The sequence below is a fragment of the Heterodontus francisci genome, chromosome 13, assembly GCF_036365525.1.
Source record: "Heterodontus francisci isolate sHetFra1 chromosome 13, sHetFra1.hap1, whole genome shotgun sequence".
In the NCBI taxonomy this organism is placed as follows: Eukaryota; Metazoa; Chordata; class Chondrichthyes; order Heterodontiformes; family Heterodontidae; genus Heterodontus; species Heterodontus francisci.
In genome coordinates, this window is record NC_090383.1 from 114,929,024 (window position 1) to 114,953,167 (window position 24,144).

The window sequence follows — 24,144 nt, forward strand, 5'->3', positions numbered from 1 at the left end:
GAGATTGGACATGCGGAGAAAAAATAGAGTCGAGATAGGAAGAAATCATTTCAGTGGGGCAGGAACAGGCTGAAACAATGTGTCTACCAGGACAGTCCTGTTTATGGATCTTGGGAAGGAGCTAGAAGCAGACTGTCCAGGTTTGAGGGACAATGAGATTGGAGGCACTGGAGAGATGAGATGAGGTCAGTGACAGTCCTGGAAACAATAGCTTGATGTTCGGGGATGGGGTTGTGGTAGGAGGAAGTGTTGGATGCATTGCTGGTGGGGAGCATTGTCCACTGCTCTGCGTATCATAGAAATCAATGAACAGAGATTACAACACTTTACCTGATATTCAGCTGTTGGTCATGTTGCTCACACTTCCTGCTGGCTGCATCCTCCAGGCAGTGCTCCCCCTATCAGTGTGCAGCCCTGGACTAACCCATTACTCTCACTCACTGCCGGACTAACCCATTACTCTCACTCACTCTTAGACTAACCGTTAGTCTCGCTCACTCCTGGACTAACCCGTTACTTTCGCTCACTCCTGGACTAACCCGTTACTCTGGCTCGCTCACTCCTGGACTGACCCGTTACTCTGGCTCGCTCACTCCTGGACTAACCCGTTACTCTGGCTCGCTCACTCCTGGACTAACCCGTTACTCTCGCTCGCTCACTCCTGGACTAACCCGTTACTCTCGCTCGCTCACTCCTGGACTAACCCGTTACCCTCACTCAGTCCTGGACTAACCCACTACGGTCACTCCTGGATTAACAGGTTACTGTCACTGAGTGCCGGACTAACCCGTTAATATCACTCCTGGACGAACCCATTACTGTCACTGCTGAATTAACCGGTTAATGTCACTCTTGGACTAACAATTATGTCGCTCCTGGACTAACCTGTACTGTCACTCCTGGATTAACCTGTTACTGTCACTCACTCTTGGATTAACCTGTTACTGTCACTCACTCATGGACTAACCAGTTACGTCACTCCTGGATTAACCTGTTACTGTCATTCACTCCTGGACTAACCTGCACTGTCACTCTGGGATTAACTGGTTACTGTCACACTTGGACTAACCTGTTACTGTCCAAGTAATTTTGATTAGGTTCTGTCTACCCCATCAGCCTTGTTGCTGATCCGGCTCACTTTACTGTGAGCACCCATGTTGGTAACAATCACAACGACCTGTTTGAAGGGCAGTGTTTATTTCAAAGCTGGAGGATTCAGTTCCTGTTTGAGCTGTTCTGCTGCTGGGCAAGGTAACTAATCCCAGAGGCAGCAACACTTTTTGTAACAGGTTTCACAATAACAAAATTAAAACGAATCAGTAACATCACTTTATTCGCAAATATCACAACCACGATTTTCAGTATTTGTGAACCGCACGTTCTGGAGTTTCTGCAGCTGTTTCCCCGGGTTACAGTGGGTGAGCAGGTGTTGGTGAATTTGTCACATCACCGCTCATGCACACCATACATTAGTAAAATTCATGATACATACAAAATAATCATAACATAGCTGGACAAAAGGACAAATTATATCCACACAAATCTATAACTACAAGTTAGATACAAATTTAATAATTAAATCATATCTGACTCAAATAAAAGTTCAGTATTAAAATGGAAGCTACACAAAAGGTTAAGTCATGACATCAGTGAATAACTAGAAGTTACATATAAACCAATTAATCAAACCACATCAGACCTGCAAACAGAGTAAAATTCAGAAGATGCACTGACATATATCTGGTGCATAATATATCTAATTAATCAAATTTACATCCCCTTTAATTAATTAATCACAACGCTTAAAATCACACAAAGAAAGCAACTCAAGGCATCATAAATCCCTTCCCTGTTCTTTTGACTAATTCTAACCTGGTAACCTTCCAGAATTGCCCCTTGTTACTTCCTATCAGGAGACACATCTTTCTCTGCCCAAAATGTGACTGTTGTTTCCAGGCTGCAGCAGTTAGTCCCATATGGATGGAGAGAGAATGGGAGCATAGCACGATATTCTATCTCACTAGTTTACTGAGTAGAAATCAGTAACTGCTGGATTGTGATTGCTGATAGTCATCCCCACTCTGTCCAACTCTTTCAACAGTCAAGGTCATCGTTTAGGAGAACTCCTGTGACCTTTGAGAGCATCCACTGTTTCCACTGCCACTAACAGAGCAGAAGACTACATCCCCTGAACGTTCAGTGGTAACAGGGGGTCATTGTGCTGAAGGAGACATAGCCGAGTAAACCCACTCCACGTCAGTGTAATGTTTTTGGTGCCACACCATAGTTTCTTTTAATGGAGCACTGACCACCCACCGCCTAGTAGCTATGGTAACTTTGTCTGTGCTGGAGAACATATTATAACTCTTATTTTACCAGCTCATACAGTCCCGTTCACTGCATCTAGCTTCTGATCTTCCCAAAAAAACTTCTGATTTGTCTGGGCAAACTCCTAAGTACCTTAAACTATTACAAAGAGAATCCCCCCCAGTCAAGACCCCTGTTAAAATGATGAACAGACTCGAATGGATAGGCATGGGCCAGAATCTAGAATTGATGAATTTTAATTTGTTTGACCAAAAGCAGGTTCCCAATTAGATGCTTCCCTTATTTCCCCACTTTTAGTCATGTAGGGAGACATCTATTCTGGTGTCAAGGTTCTCCCAAGGCTTGATGGACCATCTGTTCAAGGACGATCACACATTCATCATCCTATTGGCCTCCAACCACTGCAGGGCCAGTTCAGGCTGCTTTCACTGTGCTAATTGGGGCATCAGGTTCTACCAGAATGGGTGACTGCATTGTGTGTGTTTACAGGACTCTGAAAATGCAAGAGCTAATCTTTTTAGCTGAGGACATCCTAAAATGTGCTTGGTACACCCATAGTTACTGGCACTGAAATAAAACCTTTTTTTTATTCATTCATGGGAGGTGTAGGTGTCACTGGCCAGGCCAGCATTTATTGCCCATCCCTAATGGCCCTTGAGAAGGTGGTGGTGAGCTGCCTTCTTGAACCGCTGCAGTTCATGTGGGGTAGGTGCACCCACAGTGCTGTTAGGAAGGGAGTTCCAGGATTTTGACCCAGCGACAGTGAAGCAACAGTGATATAGTTCCAATTCAGGATGGTGGGTGACTTGGACGGGAACTTGCAGGTGGTGGTGTTCCCATGCATTTGCTGCCCTTGTCCTTCTAGTTGGTAGAGGTTGCGGGTTTGGAAGGTGCTGTCTAAGGAGCCTTGGTGCATGCGTTGCTGCAGTGCATCTTGTAGATGGTACACACTGCTTCCACTGTGTGTCGTTGGTGGAGGGAGTGAATGTTTGTAGATGGGGTGCCAATCAAGCGGGCTGCTTTGTCCTGGATGATGTCGAGCTTCTTGAGTGTTATTGGAGCTGCACACATCCAGGCAAGTGGAGAGTATTCCATCACACTCCTGACATGTGCCTTGTAGATGGTGGACAGGCTTTGGGGAGTCAGGAGGTGAGCTACCTGCCGCAGGATTCCTAGCCTCTGACCTGCTCTTGTAGCCACGGTATTTATATGGCTACTCCAGTTCCGTTTCTGGTCAATGGTAGCCCTTGGGATGTTGATAGTGGGGGATTCAGCGATGGTAATGCCGTTGAATGTCAAGGGGAAATGGTTAGATTCTCTTTTGTTGGAGATGGTCATTGCCTGGCACTTGTGTGGCGCAAATGTTACTTGCCACATATCAGCCGAAGCCTGGATATTGTCCAGGTCTTGCTGCATTTCTACACGGACTGCTTCAGTATCTGAGGAGTCACGAATGGTGATGAACATTGTGCAATCATCAGCGAACATCCCCATTTCTGACCTTATGATTGAAGGAAGGTCATTGATGAAGCAGCTGAAGATGGTTGGGCCAAGGACACTACCCTGAGGAACTCCTGCAGTGATGTCCTGGAGCTCAGATGCTTGACGTCCAACAACCACAGCCATCTTCCTTTGCGCTAGGAATGACTCTAACCAGCAGAGATTTTTCCCCCTGATTCCCATTGACTCCAGTTCTTCTCGGGCTCCTTGATGCCATACTCAGTCAAATGCTGCCTTGATGTCAAGGGCAATCACTTTCACCTCACCTCTTGAGTTCAGCTCTTTTGTCCATGTTTGAACCAAGGCTGTAATGAGGTCAGGTGCTGAGTGGCGCTGTCGGAAACGAAACTGGGTATCACTGAGCAGGTTATTGCTAAGCAAGTGCTGCTTGATGACACTGTTGATGACACCTTCCATCACTTTGCTGATGATTGAGAGTAGACTGATGGGCGGTAATTGGCTGGGTTGGACTTGTCCTGCTTTTTGTGTACAGGACATACCTGGGCAAGTTTCCACATTGCCGGGTTAGTGCCAGTGTTGTAGCTACACTGGAACAGCTTGGCTAGGGGTGCGGCAAGTTCTGGAGCACTGATCTTCAGTACTATTGCCGAAATATTGTCAGGGCCCATAGCCTTTGCAGTATCCAGTGCCTTCAGTCGTTTCTTGATATCACGCGGAGTGAATCGAATTGGCTGAAGACTGGTATCTGTAATGCTGGGGACATCAGGAGGAGGCCGAGATGGATCATCAGCTCGGCACTTCTGACTGAAGATTGTTGCAAATGCTTCAGCCTTATCTTTCGCATTGATGTGCTGGGCTCCCCCATCATTGAGGATGGGGATATTTGTGGAGCCACCACCTCCAGTTAGTTGTTTAATTGTCCACCACCATTCACGGCTGGATGTGGCAGGATTGCAGAGCTTAGATCTGATCCGTTGGTTATGGGATCGCTTAGCTCTGTCTATTGCATGCTGCTTATGCAGTTTGGCATGCAAGTAGTCCTGGGTTGTAGCCTCACCAGGTTGACACCTCATTATGAGGTATGCCTGGTGCTGCTCCTGGCATGCCCTCCTGCATGCCCTCATTGAACCAGGGTTGGTCTCCTGACTTAATGGTAATGGTAGAGTGGGGGATATGCCGGGCCATGAGGTTACAGATTGTGGTTGAGTACAATTCTGCTGCTGCTGATGGCCCACAGCACCTCATGGATGCCCAGTTTTGCATTGCTAGATCCGTTCGAAATCTATCCCATTTAGCACGGTGATAGTGCCACACAACACGATGGAAAGTATCCTCAATGTGAAGGCAGGACTTCGTCTCCACAAGGACTGTGCGGTGGTCACTCCTACCAATACAGTCATGGACAGATGCACCTGCGGCAGGCAGATTGGTGAGGACAAGGTCAAGTATGTTTTTCCCTTGTGTTGGTTACCCCACCGCCTGCCACAGACCCAGTCTAGCAGCTTTGTCTTTTAGTACTCGGCCAGCTCAGTCAGTAGTGGTGCTACCGAGCCACTCTTGGTGATGGACATTGAAGTCCCCCACCCAGAGTACATTTTGTGCCCTTGCCACCCTCAGTGCTTCCTCCAAGTGGTGTTCAACATGCGACCTTCCAATCTGCAGGAACTGCTCCAGAATCTATAGAATTTTGGAAGATGATCACCAATGCATCCACTATCTCCGTAGCTACCTCTTTCAACAATGGGTTAATAGGAGTTAATTTTAATATTTTTCTAGTTTACTCTTACAAACAGGAAATTTTACTCAGGGTTCATCTGAGTAACCAATTGTAACACGCCTGCAAAAATAACTGGCACTACTGGGCAGGTCATTCGGCATATGCAGTGAGAGCCATGAGTTCAACATGGAGGAGTACTGACTCATCAGCTGAGGGAGAGCGGTAGGTGGTAATCAGTAGGAGGTTTCCTTGCCTATGTTTGACCTGATGCCATGAGACTTCATGGGGTCCAGAGTCGATGTTGAGGACTCCCAGGGCAACTCCCTCCCTACTGTAGACAACTGTCCCGCCACCTCTGCTGGGTCTGTCCTGTCGGTGGGACAGGAAATACCCAGGGATAGTGATTGCAGTGTCTGGGACATTGTCTGTTAGGTATGATTTGGTGAGTATGACTATGTCAGGCTGTTGCTTGACTAGTCTGTGGGACAGCTCTCCCAACTTTGGCACAAGCTCCCAGATGTTAGTAAGGAGGACTTTACAGGGTCAACAGGGCTGGGTTTGCCATTGTCGTTGTCGATGCCGGGTGGTCCGTCTGGTTTTATTCCTTTTTATTGACTTTGTAGCAGTTAGATGCAACTCAGTGGCTTGCTAGACCATTTCAGAGGGCATGTAAGAGTTAACCACATTGCTGTGGGTCTGGAGTCACATGTAGGCCAGACCAGGTAAGGACAGCAGATTTCCTCCCTTAAAGGACATTAGTGAACCAGATGGGTTTTTACAACAATCGATAATGGTTTCATGGCCCTCATTAGACTCGCTTTTAATTCCAGATTTATTAATTAAATTCAAATTCCACCTTCTGCTCTGGTGGGATTCTAACCAATGCCTCCAGATCAATACCCTGGGTCTCTGGGTTACTAGTCCAGTGATAATACCACTACGCCACCGCCTCGCTTGAGCTCCAACTCCTACCTGGAGCTACCATGGAGACTGTCCTGTCCTTAAGGACAAGAAAGAGTGAAGATAAAAGTTAACAAAAGTTGGTATTGACGAATCTCAAGGAGCACAGCAGCTCTGACATGGTAATGCCCATGTTAATACCAACAAACCTGCAGCAGTTGGCAGGGTCAGCATCTGTGTCTTCATAAACAGTACAGCTGACTTTGGCTTTGGAAAAGTTGGCTTTTCAAATATCTTTAAGGTTTGTTCTCTTGTTTAACATTCCAACATCAAGAGTGACAGTCGGAAATATCCCAGTAAGAAACAACCCAATTGTTGAGTTTCCAGACATGAATCCTCTTGAAAGGGAAGTGAACCTTGCATTGCTGAAAGGCAGTTTATCACAGAACATAACGTTCCACCACCAGAAATACTTTGTAACAAGACCTATACTCTTGTTGCTCTGACACAGGTAGAGAGGCAATCTTTAACAATTTAGGTCAATTGGAAATGGGATTCTCTTCAGATTTTGGAATTGTTGGCAAGCAAATTTCCTTGGATTGGGGGTTGGGTTAGGGTTAGAATTTGAATTGCACTGGGACAGGCCTCTTAGGAGATATTGGGAACTAGACTCTGACATTGTAGATCGATGAAGAACAGAAGTGAGAGAGAGAAAAGATCCATTGATTGGGAAAAAATTCCTCGGAGGAATTAAACTACTTGGGAACAATATTCACTGGGTTTCTGAATTGTTAATGAGTTCCTGAAATGACTTCCTTCCTTTGGTTTGATTACAATGAGACTCAACAAATACTGTTGAGTTATTTAGCATTGACTGTCAGGAGGTCGATGAATCTGTTGGCAAATGAACACCAGAAGTCTATTCAGAGTCTTGGAAAACAAGGACGGGAAAGCGGTGAGGGGCGTGACAATGATCAGTTGCAGATGGACATTGGTAGATTAATTGAGGAGCAAAACTGTGACAGACGGAGTTCACCCTGGGGAAGTGTGAAATCATCCACTTTGGGCCCAGCAAAAACCAATCAGATTATTTTCTAAAAGGCAAGAAGCTGGGAACTGTGAAGGAGCAGCGAGATTTAGGATTCCTTCTTCAGAAATCCCTAAATGTTAGCGGACAGGTGTAAACAAATAATTTAAAAGGTTACTCTGTGGGTGGATCTAGACAGAGTAGATGGAAAGAAATTGTTCCCATTGGCAGAGGGATTGAGAACCAGAGGACCCCGATTTAAGATGATTTGCAAAAGAACTAAAGGTGACATGAGGAAAATCCTTTTTATGCTGTGAATAGTTAGGATCTGAAATGCTAAGTGTGGTGGAGGCAGATTCAATTGTTGTTTTGAAAAGACAATTTGATGAGAAAACAAAATTGCTAGACTATGGGGAAAGGGTGGGGAGTGGGGCCAGCTGAGTAGCTGTTTTGGAGAGCTTGTACAGATTTGACAGGCTGCACTGTAACCATTCTATGATTCTATTCTATAATTCTACAATGGAATGTTGGCCTTTAGCTCAAGGACACTAAAATACAAAGGGGTGGAAGTTCTGTTACAATTCTATAAAATTCTGGCTGTACTGCATTCAATTTGGGCACCACACATCCGGAAGAAAATACTGGCCTTGGAGGGAGTGCAGTGTAGATTCAGCAGAGGCAAAAAGGGTTCAATTATGAGGAGAGTTTGCACAGACTAGGCTTGTATACCCTTGAGTGTAGAAGATTAAGCAGTGGATCTAATTTAGTTGTTTAAGATCGTTAAAGAAGTTGATGGGGTAGATAGAGAGAAACTATTTCCTCTGGTGTGGGAGACTAGAATTTGGGAGAATAACTTTAAAATTAGAGCCAGGCCGTTCAGGGGTGATGTCAGGAAGCACTTTTTCACACAAAGGGGAGTGGAAATCTAGAACTCTCTCCCTCAAAATGCTGTTGAGACTGGGCTTCAATTGAAAATTTCAAGAGTGAGATTGAATTGACAGTTTTCTGCTAGGTAAGGGGATTAAGAGTTATGAGGCTAACGCACTAAATTAGCATTACCGTGAGAACTCACAGCAAATTTGACAATCCTCAGCTACTAAATCCATTTGAACCCGATCTCCGAGAGGACACAGCACATTACTGCAAATACCCATGACCAGCTCCTGACCGACTCTGCTCCGTTTTTGTAGTTGGCTACTTCCTCTATCAGACCTGTCACTGCTTTGAAAGTCTCTTCCTCATCATCTGCACTTGTTCCTCTGCAACTGTCAAATATCTTGCCCACTCTCAATTCATTCTGCAGCTCTCTCACAGTCAGTCTGACCGCGGCCTCTTCTGGTGCCATCTTTTTCATGAATGCAGCAGAAAAGTCTTTACCATATGTCGGCACATTCTGCTCCTCTGACTCCATGTTGTTGTTTAGACAGGGGTCATTATTCTGGTGCAGTGAAGATGTGCAGCAAAGAACAGTCCAGGCGAGCTCAGGCACTGTGACCCTGTTCTTCAGTTTGATGTTGGTTTGATTGGTTGAGCCTGTCATCACATACATCGACCGGTTGGATTTGTGGCATATCTTTGCCAAGTTCAGGACAGTAGATTCTGCCTCCTTATTCCAGTTCACGTTGGCTGTGTGTGTCTGCGGGACTGCATTAGTCAGGGTGCAGGTGGCAGTGCCACTGTCGTTCTTATTAAAGGAAAATGGGTACAGATGGCCTCGGTCATATCCTGAGTTCTGGTAATCTGTATCCACTGCCTGATGCTCACTGGAAACATCTTTGCTGCTTGTCATTTCAGGCGAGCCTTGTGGATCATCAATCTAAAACCAGCATACATCCACACATTAGAAAATATTCACAGTTTAAGAGATGAGCAAAAGGGAAATCTCATTAACCCCAACTAACATATCCCTTTTCACAGCTCAATCTGGTATTCTCAGTACAAGAATGAAATTACTCAGGACCACAGAAAAAAATCGTGGTTAGGAACAAAGGACCAGGAGTAGGCCATTCAGCCCATCGATCCTGCCCCGCCATTCAATATGATCATGGCTGTTCATCCACTGAAATGCCTTTTTCCCAGACTATCCTCAAATCCCTTTATGTCATTGATATTTAGAAATCTGTCAATCTCTGCTTTAAACACACTCAATGACTGAGCTTCCACAGCCCTCTGGGGTACAGAATTCCAAATATTCACAACCTCTGAGTAAAGAAATTTCTCCTCATCTCTGTCCTAAGTGGCTTCCCCCTTATTTTGAAATTGTTTCCTCTGGTTCTAGACTCTGCAACCAGGGGAAACATCTTAGCTGCATCTACCCTGTCTATCCCTTTTAGTATTTTGTAGGTTTCAATGAGACCACCTCTCATTCTTCGAAACTCTAGAGAATACAGGCCCAGTTTCCCCAATCTCTCTTGGTAGGACAGTCCCGCCATCCCAGGAACAAGTCTGGTGAACTTTTGTTGCACTTCCTCTGTGGCAATAAAACCCTTCCTAAGGTTCGGAGACCAAAACTGCACATGATACTCCAGGTGTGGTCTAACCAAGGTTCTATACAATTGAAGCAAGACTTCACTACTCCTGGACTCAAATCCTTTTGTGATGAAGGTTAACATACCAATAGTCTTCTTAATTGCTTCCTGCACCTGCATGTTGACTTTCAGTGACTTGTTGACAAGGACACCCAGGTCCCTTTGTACATCTGCACTTTCTAATCTCTTAACCATTTAAGAAATTATACTCTGCACATCTGTTCCTCCTCCCAAAGTGGATAACATCACATTTTTCCACATTATATTCCATCTGCACATTCTTGCCCATTCACTAAATCTGTCCAAATCCCCTTGAAGTCGCTTTGCATCTTCACAACACACATTCCCACCAAGTTTTGTGTCATCCGCGAACTTGGAAATATTACATTTGGTCCCCTCATCCAAATCATTGATATATATAGCGAACAGCTGGGGCCCAAGCACTGAGACCTGCGGTACCACACGAGTCACAGCCTGCCAACGTGAGAATGACCCGTTTATTCCTACTCTCTACTTGCTGCCTGTTAACCAATCCTCAATCTATGCCAGTATATTGCCTCCTATCCATGTGCTTTAATTGTGCTAACCAACCTCCTGTGGGGGACTTTATCAAAAGCCTTCTGAAAATCCAAGTATACCACGTCCACCTACTCCCCTTTATCAATTCTGTTAGTAACATCCTCAGAATGCTCCAACACGTTCATCAAACATGATTTCCCATTCATAAATCCATGTTGACAATGTCCAATTAGATCATTATTATCCAAGTGTCCATTTATCGCATCCTTTAGAATAGATTCTGGCATTTTCCCAACGAGTGATGTAAGGCTAACAGGTATGTAATTCCCTATTTTCTCTCTCCCTCCCTTCTTAAATAGTGGAATGACGTTTGCGACCTTCCAATCTGCAGGAACTGCTGCAGAATCTATAGAATTTTGGAAGATGATCACCAATGCATCCACTATCTCCGTAGCTACCTCTTTCAACAATGGGTTAATAGGAGTTAATTTTAATATTTTTCTAGTTTACTCTTACAAACAGGAAATTTTACTCAGGGTTCATCTGAGTAACCAATTGTAACACGCCTGCAAAAATAACTGGCACTACTGGGCAGGTCATTCGGCATATGCAGTGAGAGCCATGAGTTCAACATGGAGGAGTACTGACTCATCAGCTGAGGGAGAGCGGTAGGTGGTAATCAGTAGGAGGTTTCCTTGCCTATGTTTGACCTGATGCCATGAGACTTCATGGGGTCCGGAGTCGATGTTGAGGACTCCCAGGGCAACTCCCTCCCTACTGTAGACAACTGTCCCGCCACCTCTGCTGGGTCTGTCCTGTCGGTGGGACGGGAAATACCCAGGGATAGTGATTGCAGTGTCTGGGACATTGTCTGTTAGGTATGATTCGGTGAATATGACTATGTCAGGCTGTTGCTTGACTAGTCTGTGGGACAGCTCTCCCAACTTTGGCACAAGCTCCCAGATGTTAGTAAGGAGGACTTTACAGGGTAACAGGGCTAGGTTTGCTGTTGTTGTTTCCGGTGCCTAGGTCGATGCCAGGTGGTCCATCTGGTTTTATTCCTTTTTATTGACTTAGTCGCAGTTAGGTACAACTAGACCATTTCAGAGGGCATGTAAGAGTTAACCACATTGCTGTGGGTCTGGAGTCACATGTAGGCCAGACCAGGTAAGGACAGCAGATTTCCTTCCCTAAAGGACATTAGTGAACTAGATGGGTTTTTACAACAATCGATAATGGTTTCATGGCCATCATTAGACTAGCTTTTAATTCCAGATTTATTAATTAAATTCAAATTCTGCCTTCTGTGCTGGGATTCTAACCCATGTCTCCAGATTAGTACCTGGGTCTCTGGGTTACTAGTACAGTGATAATACCACTACGCCACCGCCTCCCCTCTGGTAATTGCCCTTGTTATCAAGGGGCCATTTGGCCAAGTATGGCATCAAGGATCCCTAGCTAAATTGAAGACAGTGGGAATCAGAGGAAAAACTCTCCACTGGTTGGAGTCTTACCTAGCACAAAGGAAGATAGTTTTGATTGTTAAAGACCAATTATCTCAGTCCCAGGACATCACTGTAGGTGTTCCTCAGGGTATTGTCCTGGTCCCAACCATCTTTAGCTGCTTCATCAATGACCTTCCCTCCAAAATAAGGTCAGAAGTGGGGATATTTGCTGATGATTACATAGTGTTTAATACCATTTGCAACTTCTCATACTGAAGCAGTCCATGCCTGCATGCAGCAGGACCTAGACAATATCCAGGCTTGGGCTGATAAGTGGCAAGTGACATTCACGTCCCACAAGTACCAGGCATGACCATCTCCCCTTGACGTTCAACGGCATTACCATCGCTGAATCCCCCACTATCAACATCTTGAGTGTTTCCATTGACCAGAAACTGGACTGGACCAGCCAGATAAATACTGTGGCTGCAAGAGCAGGTCAGTGGCTGGGAATTCTGCGGTGAGTAACTCACCTCCTGACTTCCCAAAGCCTGTCTACCATCGATAAGGCACAAGTCAGAAGTGTGATGGAATACTCTCCACTTGCCTGGATGAGGGGTAAGAATGGAGCTGGGGCGAATAAATTGGAGTCAAAAGTTGGAAGAAAAACCAGTAGCTGAACAATGGGCTACCTTCAAAGAAGAGATAGTTCGGGCACAGTCAAGGTATGTTCCCTCAGAGGGGAAAGGTAGGACAAACAAATCCAGAGCTCCCTGGATGACAAAAGAGCTAGAGATTAAGATAAAGAAGAAAAAGTGTGCTTATGACAGATGCCAGGTAGAAAATGCTATTGAGAACCAGGCTGAATATAGAAGGTCCAGAGGGGAAGTGAAAAAGCAAATAAGAGAAGCAAAGAGAGAGTGTGAAAAGAGACTGGCAGCTAGCATTAAAGGAAATCCCAAAGTTTATGATAGACCTATAAATAGTAAAAGGGTGGTAAAAGGAGGAGTGGGGCTGACAAGGGACCAAAAAGGGGATTTCCACATGGAGGCAGAGGGCATAGCTGAGTTATTAAATGAATACTTTGCATCTGTCTTTACCAGGCAATGGTGAAAGAGGAGGTAAGTAAGACACTAGAAGGGTTTAAAATTGATAAAGTGGATGTATTAGATAGGCTGTCTGTACTTAAAGTGGATAAAGCACCAGGACCGGATGAGATGCATCCAAGGATACTGAGGGAAGTGAGGGTGGAAATTGCAGCGGCACTGGCCATAATTTTTCAGTCTTCCTTAGACTCGGAGGCGGTGCCAGAGGACTGGAGAATTGCAAACGTTACACCCTTGTTCAAAAAAGGGTTGAAAGGTAAGCCCAGCAACTACAGGCCAGTCAGTTTAACTTCGGTGGTGGGGAAACTTCTGGGAAAAAAAAAATTCAGGACAAAATTAATAGTCACATGGACAAATGCGAGTTAAGGAAAGCCAGCATGGATTTCTTAAGGGAAAATCATGTTTAACTAACTTGCTGGAGTTTTTTGAGGAGGTAACAGAGAGGGTTGATGAAGGCAATACTGTTGATGTGGTGTACATGGACTTTCAAAAGGCGTTTGATACAGTGCCTCACAACAGACTTGTATCTCATGGAATAAAAGGGATGGTAGCAAAGTGGATATGGAATTCGCTGAGTGACAGGAAACAGAGGGTAGTAGTTAACGGATATTTTTTGGGCTGGAGGAAGGTTTGTAGTGGAGTTCCACAGGGATCAGTGTTGGGACCCTTGCTTTTCCTGATATATATTATTGAGCTAGACCTTGGTGCACAGGCACAATTTCAAAGTTTGCAGATGATACTAAACTTGGAAGCATTGTGAACTGTGAGGAGGATAGTGTAGAACTTCAAAAGGACATAGACAAGTTGGTTGAATGGGCAGACAGGTGGCAGATGAAATTCAATGCAGAAAAATGTGAGGTGATTCATTTTGCTAGGAAGAACATGGAGAAACGATATAGAATAAAGGGTACAATTCTAAAGGGGGTGCAGCAGCAGAGGGACCTGGGTGTATATTTGCATAAGTCATTGAAGGTGGCAGGACAGGTTGAGAGAGCGGTTAATAAAGCATACAGTATCCTGGGCTTTATTAATAGGGGCATAGAATACAAGAACAAGAAGGTTGTGTTGAACTAGTATAAGACACTAGTTGGACCTCAGCTGGAGTATTGTGTCCAACTCGGCGCTGCACTTGAGGAAGGACCTGAGGGCACTGGAGAGAGTGCAGAAAAGATTCACGAGAATGTTTCCAGGGATGAAGAACTTCAGTTATGAAGATAGATTGGAGAAGTTGGGACTGTTTTCCTTGGAGAAGAGAAGACTGAGAGGTGATCTGATAGAGGTATTCAAAATCATGAGAGGTCTGGACAGAGTAGGTAGAGAGAAACTGTTCCCACTCGTGAAAGGATCGAGAACGAGAGGAGACAGATTTAAAGCATTTGATAAGAGAAGCAAAAGTGACATGAGGATAAACTTAACCACTCGCTGCGTGAAAAAGGTCTGGAATGTGCTGCCTGAGAACGTGGTGGAGGCAGGTTCAATTGAAGCTTTCAAAAGGGAATTAGACAGTTATATGAAAAGAAAGAATGTGCAGAGTTATGGGGAGAAGGTGGGGGAATGGAACTGAGGGAATTGCTCTTTTGGAGAGTCGGTGCAGACATTGTGGGCCGAATGGCCTCCTTCTGCACTGTAACGATTCTGTGAGTGCAGCTCCAACAAAACAAGAAGCTCGATACCATCCAGGACAAAGCACCTCGGTTGATCAACACCCAATCCACTACCGTCAACATTCACCTCCTCCGCCATTAGTGCACAGTGGCAGCAGTGTGTACCATCTACAAGATACACTGCAGCAACTCACCAAGGCTTTTTCGACAGCACCTTCCAAACCTGCGACCTCTACCACCTAGAAAGACAAAGGCAGCAGACACCACCACCACCTCCAAGTTGCCCTCCAAGCCACACACCATCCTGACTTGGAACTGTATCGCCATTCCTTCACTGTGGCTGGGTCAAAATCCTGGAACTCCCTCTCTAACAGCACTGTGGGTGTATTTATACCAGATGGACTGCAGTGGATCAAGAAGGTGGCTCACCACCACCTTCTCAAGGCCAATTAAGGATGGACAATAAATGCTGGTTTTACCAGCGATGCCCACATCCCACAAATGAATAAAAAAATCCATTAAATTGAAAAAGGAGTATATTGTACTCATTTCCTGCCAGTCACATTTCAATTAATTGGGCTCGATTTTAACTCTGTGTAATGATAGGATTTCGAGCGTGTTAATGTCAGAACATTTAGTGGGGCTTTGTGCGTTGGTATGTCCCATAGCAGTGAAAGGCGCTATATAAATCCAAGTTCTCATACTCTTTCACAAGTTTAAATATTTTGGAAAATTCCAACTATATTTCCCTTGTTGACCAATGACAGCAACAACCTAATCTCTCAATGATCAACATAGAGAAATCTCAGGGTGTACGGAAACCTCAGCGATACATGGTAATCGTTGGAATTGCCTTGTGATGCACAAGCAACGGGTTGGTTTCGGATATAAAGTAAATGGTATAGTCGCAATCAACATTATTGCTTACCTGTGGCTCATAAAACCATGGTGTGGGTCTCTGCTTCTTATCGACACCAATGGTGCAGGGATACCTGTAAGCAGAATAGACTGGAATTCGCAGGTCTGGACGGTACAGCGTTACAAAGTGATAGTGGTTCTTGTATCTCTGACAGATTTTGGCTCGGTTTTGAGTGGCGAATCCTTGCGGTGGGATCTTGCCCTGAAAGAACCAGTTGCATTTACTCAAATCCTGGATCACCTCCCCCTGCACTATCCCGAGATTGAGGACTCCCAAGAGCAGGAGTATGGCCAGATTTCCTGTCCCCATATTCAGGCTCCGCAAAATGATATTCCTCTCCCAGTTAAATAGCAAAGTGATTAGTCTGTTTCACTCTCTCTGCTGCTCCAGTTTTGCTGGGCTCAGTTCCACAATGAGGGTAACTCTGGAACACTCAAGAATCACTTTGAGAAGGATGTTCTCAGTGCAACGTCCAATATAAATTCAATGTTTTGTTCCTCAGTGCGTACAACTCCACTCCCCTTTTAACTAGTCAGGTGCCAGTTTCCATGGAAACCACTCAGTTTCAGGAAAGTCTCTGAATATTTCTCTGTAATAATCTATAGACTGTGATAAGAATAGTTAGCCCTGTGACTGAGTTTCTGTTCCTTTTTCTTTCTGAAGCTGTAACATAACGGTCATTGTATCCCTGACTGACTGAGCACTGAGGTGATTATAGTATTTTTTTTAACAGTTTCGCCTGTGCTGTTTTAAAAACCATTAAACGGTGGATTAATTTGGTTAAAGAGTTAGTGTTGCTTCAGTGTAGTTTAGTTCTCATCTCCAAGTCAGAAGGTTGTGGGTTCAAGTCCCACTCCGGAGGCTTGAGCCTATAATCCAAGCTGACACTGAGGGAGTGCTGCACTGTCAGAGGTGCCGTTTTCCAATGAGACATTAAACTGAGGTCCCGTCTGCCTCTCTCAGGTGCATGTAAATGATCCCATGATACTATTTAAAGACAAGTGGCCGAGCTCTGCCCGGGGCCCTGGCCAATATTTATCTCTGAGCCAACACCTAAACACAGATTATCTGGTAATTTATCTCATTGCAGTTTGTGGGAGCTTGCTGTGTGCAAATTTCTGACATTACAACACTGACTCATTGGCTGTGAAGCCCTTTGAGACATTCTGAGGTGCTATATAATTACAAGTTCTTCATATTTACTTCTTGTCATAGCCCTACTTTCAGTGGCTGCTTTCCTCAGCATCAGAGCACGAAGGCATCATCAGACCAGTTCTACAGAGCACAGAGGCAGCAGAGAGGGGTGCAGTTGAATTCAGCACAACACAAGTGGCCACTGGAGTTACAGAGCAAGCTTCAAAGCAAGTAACCTCTGCTCTCTGCTGCCCTCAGCACCTCAAGCACACGAGCCACCCTCAGACTAGCCTTTGTTGGCCCTGATCTGGGCCATTCCACCATTTCCTGTCTCAAGTTTTCCTTTCAGGACAGTTTCTCAGAAATTGGACTCGTCACTCTTCCTCGCATTGAAAATTGTGTAACGCTTCCTGGTCAGTAGTTGGAAGCGCTAATTACTATCTGACTAGCTCTGGGCTCACAGTTCCTCCAATGTGTGAGGTCGGTAGAGTTATTGAGAAATTTTCCAGTCCTTGTCGTAACTTATTTGTGATAACAGTTGAATACAGTAAAGAGCTTAAAGCATAATTGGCAATTGACAAAGTCACACACTGTGCTTGTACTTAACAAGCCGGGGCAGGGGGATGCGCAGGTTGTTGGAGGGTGGAGTTGGTTGGGTGGTGGTTGGTAGGTGGGGGGGGGTTTGATTGGGGAGATGATGTTGGATAGTTAACATTTGCAATGTGCAATAACGCACAAGCAAAAAGGGAAGAGAGGTTGAAAATTTTAGCTACTGTAAGGACTGTTGCAATTTGCAATTGGGTTCAAACACAACTGTGTGTGTTTTGGTGAACCACTGTTCTACCACGAATGGTACACGAGTGTTTTCCCAGAAATTGAAATTCAGAAAAAAATAAATTCTGTGTTCAGTCGAAACCTTTCTAAGGAAATGGACGTGGTAGTGAACAAAGAAGATGGGAAAAATATCCTGGATATTTGGACTTGAAATGTGTTGGACTTCAAAACATTCAAAACACAAACTGGCCCACTGATCACTGAATTGTTAATTATACCCAATTAGTCTAAACACAAAGCAGTGAAATATTCTTTTGCATGTTCATTTCCTTAGAAAGCCCCCTGACTCCCACAGCTACCTTGATTCTTATAAGGAGTCTATTCCATTCTCTCACTTTCTCCATTTCCATTGCACCTGTCCTGATGATGCAACCTTCCATATCAGCACTTCTGATATGTCTTCCTTTATCTGTAACCAAGGAATTCCCCCCCCTCCCCCAAACCATGGTCGATAGGGCTCTTGATCCTGTCCATTCCATTTCCCGCACTTCTGATCTCGCGCTTTTCCCTCCCTCCCAGAACCATGATAGGGTCCCTCTTATCCTCATCCTGCCCTTTCACTTCCTCTCTCCTCACTGCCCAAGACCCCAAACGCTCCTTTCAGGTGAAACAACAATTTCCGTGAATTTCTTTCAATTTGGTCTACTGTATTTGCTGCTCACAGTGCGCTGTGCTCTGCACTGGGGAGACCAACCGCAGGCTGGGTGACCACTTTGCATTCAGTCCGCAAGCGCAACCCCAAGCTTCCGGTCGCCTGCCACTTTAATTCTCCACTTCGCACCCACTCTGACCTTTCTGTCCTTGGCCTGCTGCAGTGTTCCAGTGAAGCTCAACACAAGCTCGAGGCACAGCAGTTCATCTTTCAATTCGGCACTCTACAGCCTTCTAGACTTAACAATGAGTTCAACAATTTCAGACCATAATCTCTCCTCCCCATTTTGTTACCTTTGTCTTTCCAGGTTTTGGTTTTCCTCTCGTTTTTCTCTTGTTTTTGCTTTCGGATAGCAGTGGTTCATCATTCCCCCCTCCTCTAGACACATCTTTTGTTTCTTTACTTGTTCCATTGCCGTTCTCTTTGGCCCTACACCAACAATTCTTTTGTGACTTAATCCCTCCTGTACCCCATCCTATTATAGGCCATCCCCTTTTCCACCTTTCCCCATTTCACTTGATTTGAAACGTTTCCAACTTTTCACCGTTCTGATGAAGGGTCATTGACTTGAAACTTTAACTGTTTCTCAGTTAAACAGATGCTCTGGCCACAGATGCTGCCAGACCTGCTGAGTATTTCTGGCATTTTCAGTTTTTATTGCGGGAAAGAGTGCAGCAGGAGTGACCTTGAGTGCAGGTTTCTCCCCACCTGGTTGTTGATCTCACAAAGGATAGGGCGAAGTCTCGTCCCAAAACCTGCACAAAGTCTCCCTGATGTGACGCGATGTCCCTCAAAATCCTGTTGGCAGCAGTTGCCCATGTACTGAGCGTTACAACATGGCAAGAAGTCATGGGTGAGGCATTGAGTCACAAACCAATGTACCTTTTATGCTAAAGCTGATCACTGTTAGAAAGTTGTAAAGATGTAGAAACATTCACAGTTTAAAGGGGACATCATCTCGTCCTTAAATGTCTTGGGTCAGCTGTGGCTTAGTGGGTAGCACTTTCATCTCTGGGTCAGAATGCTGTATGTTGTAGTCCCACTCCTGAGACTTGAGTCTATATCATAGTGGAGCACTGAGGGAGTGCTGCACTGTCAGAGGTGTAATCTTTCACTTGAGACATTAAACCAATGAACACCCTGTCTGCCCTCTCAATGGATATGGAAGATCCCGTGGCATTATTTTGAAGACAAGCAGGGGCGTTCTCCCCAGTGTCCTGGCCAATGTTTATTCCTCAACAACATCACTAAAACAGATTATCTGGTCATTATCGCACTTCTGTTTGTGGGATCTTGCTGTGTGTAAATTGGCAGCCAGGTTTCTACATTACAACAGCAACTACACTTCAAAAAGTACTTCGTTGGCTGTAAAGCACTCTGGGACGTCCTGAGGTCATGAATGGTGCTATAGAAATGCAGGTCCTTACTTTGTGTGTACATTTATGCATAAACACATGACAATGAATGCTGGAGCAATCTCAGCTGTGCTCTGGTGTATTTAAATCCCTGTCATTTCACGCCGGGCAAGTGAATACACAGCAGAGCAGAGAGCTCATATTGCTGATACCCGATACTCAAATCTAGCCTTCCCGAGACAGGAAACAGCACTATTCGAAATACTCATTCAATTAGACCTTTGAAAATGGATTATTTCTGTTGCCTCATTGAAGTTGATGAGGTCAGATTAATGTATGAAACAATCATCCTCATCAATGTTTATTTGATTGGAGCAGAGCTTGTTTCCCAGATGTACACTAGTTAAATCATTTTTCTGAAAGTGACATTGACAAACTGGTGTACCTGGAACTATCATTAAACACAATCATGTTCCAAAAAACATTCACCATTTCATTTCCCAGGCAAAGAGACTTTCCAGCTGATGTCGTTTTAATATACTTCAATAAATCCCTCTGTGCACTTCTTAAATGCAAGTGTTCATCTGCATGACATCAACAGGCTCCTCCCCACCTTTGTTCCCCCACCATTCAACACTAGCTACCTAGGTCTCACTCTCCTGAATTCCCTCCGTAAACACCTCTACCTCTCCCCATCTGCAGAAGGGAATACAATATATTTAATCAGATATTGCTTGTGGTTTGAAGGCCTTAACCTATTATTCTAGATACCCCAGTGTTGCCAATGGGCAAATAGTTTCCAGCTGACTGGAGCTCATTCTGTTAAGTGGAGCCTGTGAAGGTGTGCAAGACTATGACTGACTCAAATCCTGATGGATTTTATTCCTCCCCAAGGGAGGAATCCTTTCATATCCTCCTTCCCCCTCCCCAATGCCCGCCTCCCCCCACTCCCCCACTGGCCCAGTGGAGAAAATTTGCCCGCTGTACATGTATCTGCGTCTGACTGTATCATGACACCACATATTATCGAGCCTAGGATTTTCCTTGGTCTCAGGAGCTGTAACTCAACAACAACAACACCTTGCATTTATATCGCACCTTTAACATCATAACACTTCTCCAGGGCACTTCACAGGGGCATTGTCAAAGTAAATTTGACACTGAGCCATATAAGGAGATATTAGGACAGATGAGCAAATGCTTGACCAGAGATAGGTCTTATGGAGCGTATTAAAGGAAGAGAGAGGTAGAGAGTTGGAGAGGTTTAGGGAGGGAATTGCAGAGCTTAGGGCTCAGGCAGCTGAAGGCCCGGCCGCCAATGGTGGACCATAAATGGGCCAGAATTGGAAGAATCGTGGAGGGCTGAAGGAGGCTGCAGAGGTAGGGATGTGAGAGGCCATGGAAGGGTTTGTAAACAAGGATGAGAATTTTTAAATCGAGCCGTTGACAGACTGGGAGCCAATGTAGGTCAGCGAGCACCGGTGTGATGGGTTAACCAGATTTGGTGCGGGTTAGGACACGGGCTGCAGGGTTTTGAATAAGATCCGGTTTACGGAGGGTGGAAAGTGGGAAGTTGGCCTTGAAGAGCCTCGGAATAGTCGGGTCCAGAGGTAACAGAGGCAGGGATGAGGGTTTCAGCAGTGGATGAGCTGAGGCAGGGGCGGAGGCAGGTGATGTGACGGAGGTGGAAGTGGGCAGTCTTGGTGTTGCAGAGGTAACTTACGTGCATGTGCTTCGTTAGAAACTGCTGGCGGACAAGAGGCTGGTGTCTACGGAGGAGGAACTGGAGGAGAAGCAGCTGCTGAATCAGATGCTGGACTGCATGAAGGTTACACCCTTTCTCAATGAGGACCTGCAAGTGGAAGTGATGAAGGTTGTCGCTGATTTATAAAATGCTGACTTATATAAGGGTGATTGAGCCCTTGAAGGGATTTATTTTTTGATGGGGTGCCCCTAATCTATGCGTGGTTCCGCTTAAAGAGATGGGCCTCAAAACTCCAGGGAATACCTATTCTGCTCCTGGACTGATTTCCAACCACCAGCATCTAGTGCTCCAAACCCTCATGTGAAATCCCAGGGACAGGGACATTTCACTTGTCAGGGTCCTTGGCTCGTTCTCATTCACAGGATTCCCTCCTGACTGAGATGAGGAGAAGCAGAGGGAGCAACCTGTAGAATCAGAGGGCCTTAACTGGGGAAGGCAAAGGCCATACATGGCTAGCTATATCAATATTATTAATTTCTTTTAGGTGGCTCAGTGGGTAGAACTCCTACCTCATGAGGCATAAGGTTGTGGGTTCAAGTCCCACTCTAGGCTGACACTCCAGTGCAGTACTGAGGGTATGCTGCACTGTCAGCGGTGCTGTCTTTCAGTTGAGACATTAAACGAAGACCCCCATCTGCCGTCTCAGGTAAAAGTAAAGGATCCCATGGCACGATTTCAAAGACCAGTAGGGGAGTTTTCCCCGGGTACCCTGGATAATATTTGTACATCAACCAACATCACGAGCACAGATTATCTGGTCATTATTACAATGCTGTTTGTGGGAGCAAATTGGCTGCTGTGTTCCCTACTTTACAGCAGGACTGCATTGGCTGCAAAGTGTTTTGGGATGTTAAAGGCACTATGCAAATGTAAGTCTTTTTCTTTTCTTCTTGGGGCCTTTGGAAGGCCCAGGATGGGATGTAAGTCTGTTTCCACCTGGCAAAGGTCGGACTGGGCCTAGATAGCGAGTATGGACCAAATTCCCAGAATATCGTCCTGAGACACACCTTCAGAGGGAAGGCAGAAGAGTCCCTTGTACATGATGTTCAAGGTGCAGGGTAACCAGAGCACCATTCAGCCCCACGGCCTCGATCCTAACTTCTCCTCATTTGCCACAGTTGTTCCCTGAGGCAAACATTGATGGAACAGCCGTTGGTGTGTAGAATTCTTGAGAAACCGTTTCTGTTGCGGATGTGCGGAGATTGTGACTGGGTTTGAGATTTTATTACTGCCTATCCGCTGATATTTTTCTTCCTCATTAACAGGTGCTACTTTGCATCACGTATTCATCGACGTTTGAAATAAACGGAAGCGCTGTGCTGAAGATTGCTGAGGTAACGCTGCCGGTGTGTTCTTCACACCATGTCTGTTTTGACAAAGCTTGTCTCCGCGTATGTGTTTATGCGCGTTTATGTACATGTGCATGTTTGTGTATACGTGTGTTGTGTTTGTGTTGGCTGCAAAGCATTTTGGGGTGTTCTGAAGTCAAGAGAGGAACTTTACCAATACAAGCTTTTTTTTTTTCAGTCCCCATTCTCAAGTTAACATTCTGAGTGTCAATGATGGTTGGGGGGGTCAATTTTAACTCTAAAAACCCGGTGGGTGGGAAATTAAAATTGCCCACGTTACTTACCTTCTCTGGAGCCCCGCCATTATTTAGTCACTTCTGTCATTGCTGATGATGGGATCCTGCTGTGCTGCACATTGGCTGCTACATTTGCCTCTATTCCAACAGTGACGACATTTCCTATATGCTCACCCCACATACAATCGTATGAAACAAGCAGTGACAGATATATCGTGTTGAATTTCCATCAGTGGGTTCCCCTGATCCTCCTCTGTAACATTGATGGAAGGGCTGCAGAAACCGGCAGGGGAGCGCAGGACACTCAGAGACCAGCTGTTCCCCCCCCCCCCCGCACCCCCACCCAACTCCATTTCCCACCCTCCGCCATAACTCAACCCCGTGAACACGGTTAATCATGGCTTTTACTGCTCATCTAAAGTCCCCTCTCCTTGTTGTTGCGAACCAGGTTTGCATCGAGACTTACGTCGCCAGCTGTCACCAGCGCAGTATCAACACCGCCGTGCGGGCCACGCTCAGCCAGATGTTGAGTGACCTAACTCAGCAGCTCCGTCTCAAGCAGGAGGGCGAGGTGAGGCGTTGCGTCAACGACAGGAGGCGTCGCTGCCGCCTGTCGCTCGGTATCTTGCCTGTGGTGTGTTTCTGGGCTGGGTTTCCCCAACTGTGAAGCGTGTCCTGGGTTGGAGGTCAACTGTGTAAAAAGGTCGGGGAGGGGAGCGAGCCACGATGTAAAGGCATTATCGTGACCCTATTGCAAGCCAGACAATGTGATTCAAAACAAATGGGAGCTGTAAGGAAGTGGGGTTAGAGTAACAGTGTTATAGTGGTGAAGCGCTAAATGTTCTCAAAATATGCCCTTCATTGTGGAGAGCAAAGAGCGAAAACAATCCTGCAGATGTTGGGGATTGCAACTAATTGGATAGCACTTTTTAAAAGAGCCAGTAGAGGGACAATGGACTCTTTCTGTGCTGTTTCATTCCCAGGGCATTAGCTAAGTGATATTACCACTATGCCACCATCTCATCATCCAGTGTGACGTTGATGACCTGACCTCACTAAATATGTAATCTTTTTTCTCTTGACAGAACGAGGAAGGGTGCCCATTGCAGGAGGAACATCACAATAAAGGTAAACCCTGGCATGGGCCAGTTATGCCAATGGCCTGTTTCTGTGCTCTTAATACTTTGTAACTCTTGGTGGTAGATACTTGAAACTTATTTTGAAGGTTACAGAGTGTCACCTAGCTTGCTTATAGAATCATCCAG

The 24,144-nt window shown here is 45.4% G+C and overlaps 2 protein-coding genes across 3 annotated transcripts in view; one reads left to right on the forward strand and one right to left on the reverse strand.

The window, feature by feature from the left end:
• The window catches only part of arfgef3 (ARFGEF family member 3), a 131,553-nt gene that overhangs the window by 31,096 nt on the left and 76,313 nt on the right, over nucleotides 1-24,144 (forward strand). Inside the window, exons 1-5 of one of the 2 annotated variants that reach the window (XM_068045508.1) lie at nucleotides 16,216-16,262; nucleotides 21,271-21,402; nucleotides 22,560-22,628; nucleotides 23,328-23,450; nucleotides 23,965-24,007. In XM_068045508.1, the coding sequence (XP_067901609.1) occupies nucleotides 21,340-21,402; nucleotides 22,560-22,628; nucleotides 23,328-23,450; nucleotides 23,965-24,007 (298 nt within the window). In that variant the 5' untranslated portion in view covers nucleotides 16,216-16,262; nucleotides 21,271-21,339. Of the gene's footprint in view, nucleotides 1-16,215; nucleotides 16,263-21,270; nucleotides 21,403-22,559; nucleotides 22,629-23,327; nucleotides 23,451-23,964; nucleotides 24,008-24,144 lie in introns of those variants that run through there. The other variant, XM_068045507.1, reaches the window with a different exon arrangement.
• LOC137376619 (endonuclease domain-containing 1 protein-like) lies at nucleotides 1,317-16,050 on the reverse strand. The gene is made up of 2 exons (XM_068045506.1): nucleotides 15,564-16,050; nucleotides 1,317-9,249 (listed from the first exon to the last, which is right to left on the reverse strand). The coding sequence occupies exons 1-2, from the start codon at nucleotides 15,861-15,863 to the stop codon at nucleotides 8,530-8,532; spliced, it is 1,020 nt and encodes a 339-aa protein (XP_067901607.1). The 5' UTR covers nucleotides 15,864-16,050; the 3' UTR covers nucleotides 1,317-8,529.

Excerpts from the sequence above, each read along its gene's own strand:
- LOC137376619 (XM_068045506.1), bottom strand. The coding sequence starts at position 15,863 with ATGGGGACAGGAAATCTGGCCATACTCCTGCTCTTGGGAGTCCTCAAT. Across the intron at positions 9,250-15,563 it reads CATGGTTTTATGAGCCACAG|ATTGATGATCCACAAGGCTC; the intron begins GTAAGCAATAAT and ends TGCTGGTTTTAG.